Source organism: Chrysochloris asiatica, unplaced genomic scaffold (assembly GCF_000296735.1).
Source record: "Chrysochloris asiatica unplaced genomic scaffold, ChrAsi1.0 scaffold00135, whole genome shotgun sequence".
NCBI lineage: Eukaryota > Metazoa > Chordata > Mammalia > Afrosoricida > Chrysochloridae > Chrysochloris > Chrysochloris asiatica.
The window spans coordinates 7,886,320-7,894,355 of NW_006408653.1; the positions used below are offsets into that span (position 1 = coordinate 7,886,320).

The 8,036-nt window shown below is 43.7% G+C and overlaps 1 protein-coding gene across 1 annotated transcript; it reads right to left on the reverse strand.

Annotated features, from left to right (window-relative positions):
- On the reverse strand, positions 1 to 1,156 carry SOX2 (SRY (sex determining region Y)-box 2). The gene has a single exon (XM_006869817.1). The coding sequence runs from the start codon at positions 1,087 to 1,089 to the stop codon at positions 133 to 135; it is 957 nt and encodes a 318-aa protein (XP_006869879.1). The 5' UTR covers positions 1,090 to 1,156; the 3' UTR covers positions 1 to 132.
- Positions 1,157 to 8,036: the final 6,880 nt, after the last annotated feature.

Genomic DNA, 8,036 nt, shown 5'->3' on the forward strand with positions numbered 1-8,036 from the left:
GAGCGGATCGGTTTTTCTCCGTGCCGTCTCTTTCTCCTCCTTCGTATCCCCTCCCATTCCCTCGTTTTGTTGTTTTTTGTTTTGTTTTGTTTCTGGGAAAATGTCTGCCCCCTCCAGTCCGCAGGCCTGTCCTCACATGTGCGACAGGGGTAGTGTGCCGTTAATGGCCGTGCCCGGCACAGGGCCGCTCTGGTAGTGCTGGGACATGTGAAGTCTGCTGGGGGCGGCGGGCTCCGGCACCTCGGCGCCGGGAAGGTACATGCTGATCATGTCCCAGAGGTCTCCGGCCTGGCAGGGAGCCCTGGAATGGGAGGAAGAGGTAACCACGGGGGGGCTGGAGCTGGCCTCGGACTTGACCACCGAACCCATGGAGCCAAGAGCCATGCCGGGGGTCCCCTGCTGCGAATAGGACATGCTGTAGGTGGGCGAGCCGTTCATGTAGGTCTGCGAGCTGGTCATGGAGTTGTACTGCAGGGCGCTCACGTCGTAGCGGTGCATGGGCTGCATTTGCGCGGCGCCGTGCGCGTTGAGGCCCGGGTGCTGCGGGTAGCCCAGCTGGTCCTGCATCATGCTGTAGCTGCCGTTGCTCCAGCCGTTCATGTGCGCATAGCTGTCCATACGCTGGTTCACGCCCGCGCCCAGCCCGGCGCCCACCCCAACTCCGCTCGCCATGCTGTTGCCGCCCGGCGCCAGCAGCCCGCCGGGCAGCGTGTACTTATCCTTCTTCATGAGCGTCTTGGTTTTCCGCCGGGGCCGGTATTTATAATCCGGGTGCTCCTTCATGTGCAGCGCTCGCAGCCGCTTAGCCTCGTCGATGAACGGCCGCTTCTCGGTCTCCGACAAAAGTTTCCACTCGGCCCCCAGGCGTTTGCTGATCTCGGAGTTGTGCATTTTGGGGTTCTCCTGGGCCATCTTGCGCCGCTGCCCGCGGGACCACACCATGAATGCGTTCATGGGCCGTTTGACGCGATCCGGGCTGTTCTTCTGGTTGCCGCCCGCCGCCGCCGAGGTGGAGTTGCCGCCGCCGCCGCCCCCCGAAGTTTGCTGCGGGCCCGGCGGCTTCAGCTCCGTCTCCATCATGTTGTACATGCGGGCGCTGTGCGCGGGCCCGGCCCGCCGGCGGCCGCCGACCCTCGGTCCGGCCGGGACTTTGGGGGGCCCGCGGGCGGGGGGAGAGGAGGGGAGGCGGGCGGGGGTGTCGGGAGCGCAGGGCTCCGCGAGGAAAGTCAGACGAAGAATAATTTGGGGGGTAAAAAAAGAGAAAGACAAACTGGAATCAGGATAAAAAAAAAAAAAAAAAAAAGCGCTTCCCTCCTCCTCTGGCCGATCCTGCCGCCGCGGATGATTGTTATTATTATTTTTTGGAAAGGCTTAAGCCTGGGGCTCAAACTTCTCTCCCTTTCTTTCTCGCTCCTCTTCTTTCTCTCAGCCCTAGTCTTAAAGAGGCAGCAAACTACTTTCCCCCTTTTGCAAACACTCTCTTCTCAGCCTTGACAACTCCTGATACTTTTTTGAACAAGTTAATAGACAACCATCCATGTGATGGGGGCTGTCAGGGAATAAATGGGTTTCCAGCGACCAATCAGAACGCGGCGGATCCTCCACTCGAGCCCAGCCTAGCCGCCGGGTTTTGCATGAAAGGGGGCGGGGCTTGCCGCGCCGCCGGCCCTCGGGGGAGGGAAGGGGGAGGAAAATCGAGGGGAGGGGAGTAGAGGAGAGGGGGGGAAGGCGGCTCCCACAGCCAGTCTGCCAGCCACTGAGAAATCTTTGTATCCCCTCTCGCAGCAACAGGTCACACCACACGCCTTTTCGAAGGAAGTGGGTAAACAGTACTAAGACTGCGGCCTCTTCCACCCCCCCCCTCTTTAAACTTAATGGTGATTTACTTTTTGCTGCGGAGTGCTGAAATGAGGAAGGGGTGCGGGAGGAAGCTAAGGTGCGGTGGTGGGGCAGGGCAGAGCGGGTGATAGAGGGCCACTGTCCAACTAGTATTTCAGGAAACAAGAAGTGCAGGAGTTGGCGTGTCATTGTTCTCCCGCTCATCCGCAACACTTCCCCCTCCTATGGCCTCTTGGTGCTTCGCTCTCCCTTCGCTTTTCCTTCTGCTCCGCTTCCTCCACAAATAGCAGCACTTGCTCACGCCACTCTCACCCTGTCCGGACTAGAAGTTAGCAGACAGGAAAGCACTGTCCTCAATCTCCTTGTTTCTACACAACTTGCTCTGTTCTTAAAAATAAACTCTGCTCTCGCACAGACAGGGCCTTGATGAACGGTGGCACCCACCCTTGATAGAGCCTAGGTCAGGTGTTTGGTCCAGGAAACCACAGCTTGTCTTCTTAACCACCTTCCCCATCTCCCACCAGTCTTTCTCCACTCTTTAGATTCATATCCATTCCCCGTGATTCTCCTGGTCATTCCTCCCCACTCCCCCAAAGGAGAATTTCAGGTGTGCAGTTTCGAAATGGGGGCTGGGGGAAGAAAGGGACAGAAGGACCATCAAAAGTATAAGCAATGGGGGAGAATGATTCCAACTTGCTGGTATCCCACAGCACATTACAGAGGTGGCGTTTGGGCCGCACTCACAAACTCCCTCCCACGCAGAGTTCCCAGGACTTGAGCAAAACCAGCTTTGGCATTTCCCCCGCTGACTCCACTGTGGTGGCCGCCTCACCCGGATCTGAGGCTGTCCTCAGAGGGGGCTTTTGGCCTAGGAGGCGGGGGTTGGGCCTGCCAGGCACAGGTGCAAACAGCGTTCGCAGGGAGAAGGCAAGCAGGACTCGGGAAGAGGGGACCTTAGCAAGGCGGGGGCTGGAGTAGGATGAGGTGGGGGGCGGGGGTAGGGAATTCAGGAATCTTGCCCGCCCAGGACCCAAGAGGGTAATTTTAGCCGCTGTCCCATTGTCCTGACGTAAAGATTTCAATAGGTAGGCGCTCAATGCCGAGAGCAATGGCAGCACGTCCGTTACAAATAGGTAGTTTTGTTTCTCTTGTTGTCGCTACAAGGAGTCAAACAAAGCCCCGTCTAAGTTTCCTTCCACTCTCTTGTTGGGATCTTTGTGGCTAAAATGCACTTGACTACAAAGAGGGAGAGGGGGAAGGGTAGAAAAAACCTGATGCCATTACTTTTTTTTTTTATAAAGGACTTAAACCATCAGGCTTACTTATTTTCTTTCTTCTGAAACACTCTCTCCGCCCTTCCTTTCTCTGACCTACACTTCCTCACCCTAAGAAAATCTACTGAATAGTATCTACCGGCCACGTTCCGTTTATTTATTATGTTTGCAACACGGTGAATTGTTTTGTTCCTTACTGTCTTCTTCTGAATAACCTCGCCCCTCCAGCTTCCTTAAATCACTGTCCTTCCTGGCTTTTCTGTTCATGGTAATCTCAAACTAAGTGTTCCTAAAGGAAATCCAGAAAAATTGCGTGTTTGAGTGTGTGGGGGGCAATCCTGCAGACTCTTAAAATATCGTTTTTATTTCCAATCAACTCGCCCCTCACAAGTTTTCGTTTTTCTCTTAAGTTACTGTTTGTTTAGCTTTAGGGAACTCTAGAAGGATGAAATAGGACTTCTCGAAATGTATTAATGTATAGTATTTGTATTCTGCAAAATAAAACAACGTTTCTGTTTAACTGAAATGTAATTATTAAACGCAGACCTAGAGATTAGGAAAGAGGAAAGGTTGAGAGGATCTGGAACAGAAAAAGCGGCCACCGGCTTTTTAGCGCGGCTGCTTTCAGGGATGTGACTGGCGCGCCCCCTACTGGTGGATTTGTTTTCTCAAGACTACTGCATTTTCCTTAAAAAAAAAAAAAAGTGTTTGGAGATCATTAAAGGGAAAAAAGGAGGGGGATGGGAGAAAGATCAAACTAATTTACTCGCAATCTAAACAAAAGAAAAGTTAACATGTCATATAAACTGTGGACCCGATCATAAGGATCAGATTAAATTTGCTTAACTTAGAAATGCACACATAATACATAACCTCGAAATAAGTGGGGGGTTAAACCCTGGAGGGGGGGAAAACGGTACAAATTATGAGATTCAATATATGAATGAATTATTATTGTCCAGACGCCACAAAGGGCAGATCAAGAATTCACTTTATGACTGTGTATGCATTGGTCTCAGCTTAAATTCTTCTGAAAACTAAAAAAAAAAAAAAAGCTTTTGGATAATTAAGTTTGAGGAAAAAAACCAAGGGATTGGTGTGGATAATAGTGATGTACATGTATTGAAATAAATATTAATTACAGATTCTTATCTAATCTAATGATTTTTATCTTTCTAGTACTAGCAACAGGCAAATATTTTTCTCCTTAAGATGATCTATAGAAGCTTTTATACATTCTCAGATACATGGGTTTGTGCCTGAACTCTATAATAATGCATTTAAGAGGTTAAAGGGGCTGGCTAGGTCCTTTGTTAATTGCTTTTATCATATAAATAAGCTATGGAAATACATTACAATTGTGTTATCATTGGTTGCATTTATTTACAGCTTTATTTTAATTAAGCCTGCAGTACTTATCAAGGCAATAAACTAACTGTGGCTGGCGTTTATGAATAATAATGTGCTATGAAAATAAGATGAAAGAAGATGGTGATAGCAGAAACAATTTTCTCATTAGACTTTTTAGAACATAAGCATTAAAAAAATCAGATCACCGGCCACTCAATTTCAACCCAGCACCATCCCTGGCTCCTGAATACTATCATAACTATAACACTCACAATAGTTGACTGAAGCAACACTGTTTTAGGCTCATAAACAGACAGCTACCAGGACACCACTAATAAAGAATCAAAAAGACTGGGAACAGGATGCTTTATGCTCTGAAATTTTAAAATGTTGCTGTTGATACAATTTATAAAAATGGTAAGTGCTTAATATAGAGAGTATATTTCCATTCCATTGTCAGCAAACAACAACAAAAAAATCAAAACAAAAAATATACTAAGAACTTTAAGTACAAGATCAGTAATTAAAACAAAAAAAATGTATAATTACTGGAATATTATGATTTGAGTTTGTTTTACTGTAGGCTCTAGCCAAAAAGGGCTAAGTGTAATTCAATTTTATTTAAACATTTTTTTGCATTGATTTCTCTCTACTAGCCCCCTCCCTCCATCCCTCTTCAAGTATTACATCTAAAGCCAACTAACAATTTTGTGGAGATAGGGGACTGTAGACTTATTTTTTTCTTCTTAGAGGCAAATAGAGGTTTAACTTGCAGTAATTAGGTGAGAACTAGCCAAGCATCTTACTATTATGATGCTTGTTAAAAAACGCTTCTTTTCTGCATCTGAATTTGAGTGTGTTCCCCTCCTCTCTTAATCTTCTTATGGAAATGAAGGCAAACGGCAGGGAACCTGCAGAGTCTTGGAGAATGTCCTTGTTAACTGGAATTTCTCAGCATTGCTAATTAGCAGAGTTTGACGACCACCAGTATTGGGGGAAAGCTCTGTTTAACCACTCACAAACCATTCGAGGAAGAGCAGACTAATTTTATTTTGTAATTAAAATCTGAAAAGGGCCCTATTTGACAGTTAGGGCTATGAGAGTTTTATCTCCCCGAGAAATAATTACTGCCTTGATAACTCAATTTTCTGAAAAATGTCAACTGTAGGCTCCAAAAGTTTTAATTTCATTACGTAAGAAAAGAGAGAGAGAAATAGAAGAAAATGTACAGAAAGGCTTACTAATTCGGGAACTGGTTAAATATATTAGGAACCAGATTTGGTCAAATGAAGATTTTCCCCTCTATTTTTGGGTCATGTTTCCTCCAGAGTCTAGCCTTCCATCTATCTGCACTGAAATTGACCACAACATTGATCACCTTGTTGTAGTGAAAGTGATCATATCAGTAATCTGTTAAGTAAAGGAAGTATAGCAGCCCAAGAAATGTTCCTGATTTTAAAATCAATAAATGAAGGAAAATTAAAATGTTTAGGACAGTGGTGCTGCAATGTGGTGAGATACAAATATTTTATTTATATTTATCCTTTAATACAAGAAAGCTGAGAATTACAGAGCAAGAAGACTGGCATAAGCCAGTTTTAAGAATTTATCCGTCCTCTAAGTCACAAAAAAATCTCAACCATTTCAAATTAGCGCATACTACAAGACTTTCAGACGGATTTTCAAAGATTGATGAAACAAACACAGGTAAATTAAAGGAAAGAACTACACTAGGTGATTTTCTTTCCTTAAAAAGACATCATAAACCTTCCAAAAACAATCAAGAATTGAAATGGGAAAACTCACTTTATGGAAAGTAAGAGCAAAAATTAGAAACAGAATTGTATCATTATTAGACTTCATTGCTTTTAGACTGTAAAGGATCCCTCACAGGGAATAGGGGGGCATTTTAAGTTTTAGAAAACAATTTTCAAAATGATGGAAATGTTTTCATCTACATTTTTCATTTTTTTTTTCCTATGTTAAACTTGTCAGATTTTGGAAGTATGAAGGATTGTTGGCACGGACTATAATAAATATTTCTAGATAATATAACAAGCATATAGTTCTATCCCTTTATATTGACAAAATCATAGATATGCATATGGATGCATGGTAGATTGGCAATTTAAATTGCTTAATCATATTTTTTTTTTCTTGTCTGTCCCTTCAGCACCTTGTCTTTAATTCCCAGAAGTGGCATTACACATAACAAATGAACAAGGGGATAACAAATGCTGTTTCAGTCCAGACCCAATTTCACCAAATAATTTCACTCAAGAGCTGTAAGGACCCTTGAAACCTAAGGAATGCAGAGCTGTTCTGCATTCAGTTCCTTTTCTTACTTGTTCTCTTTCATCTAATTCCCACTGATGAAATAAATACATTTTTAAAAGAATTCAATGGCTAGAAAACTAAATATATTTTGTCCTTCCTTCAAATTATAGCAACAAAGGTAATTTATAATCACGTGTGTGTGTATATTCAAGGCTGTATATAATAATTGTATTGTTTATAATCTCACATACATACCTATATCTTTATATACTCCAGCTCAAATAACTGTTTTGGAATAAGAAATATATACATATATGCACTCACGAACACATACATATATATCTATACATGTATATATATATATATATTCATATTCCATATTACAAGTTTAAAGAGAACACTTTATCAAGGTAAAGTGCACAATTCCATACCCATTTCTGAATTATCAAGCAATTTCAACTAGGATTCAGGACTCAATACAATTCTGTCCCATGTACTAACTACAGCTGTTGTCCAAGGAAAATGTAAGTGCTCTCATTAAAAGAATTACTTAATTAAAACAGTAGTTCCCCTAAAAAAGGCAAACTCATAATTTACAGAGTTTTACTTTACCAATGATTCTAAGTAGCACTGAAGAAAATGAGCCTATGATTTTGATTTTTTAAAGCAGGAGAAGGGGATAAAAACAAGACAAAAACCAGAAAACAGATCACCAGAAGCTCCAGGTTGTCTGACAAACCTATGGATCCTTTTACACCTGTAATCACTGCTTGGGGGGTCTAAATGCATAATTCCTCCCTGACTGACCAAATGATTTTGTCCAATTAATCGCGTAAAAGAAACAGGGCTTCTTTAGAATCCTAATTTTCCACTGGCTAGGACTGTTAGCCATTACCCTTGTTTTAGGAAAAGACAGTTGTTTAAAATTCTCCAATTGTGGTCATTTCATTTAGTTGTGACTACCACTTTTGTGGAAAAACAAATGGGAACCTTTTTTAAGGTTTTTCTCGAGTGGATTAAATGGCACGTGAATGACATCCCGGTGCAGGTCAGGGTCCATGGGCACTGCAACGGCAATCTGCCAAGCAGGGAGACCCTCTTTGCAGTTAGCCTGTTCCAATCCAAGCAGGATAAGTGGAATTTAGTCTTCTTTCTTCTGGAGATTTGATGGTACATATTGCTCCTGTGTTACTCACAGGTCTGCTTTCCAGAAGTACAGATTTAACATAAACCCACAAAAGTAACAAAACCCATTCAACCTCAAAGGGAAGAGTTGCTTGGCACCCCAATAAGTGA

What these genes read in the sequence shown, in the direction of transcription:
- SOX2 (XM_006869817.1), bottom strand. Translation starts at nt 1,089, where the DNA reads ATGTACAACATGATGGAGACGGAGCTGAAGCCGCCGGGCCCGCAGCAA.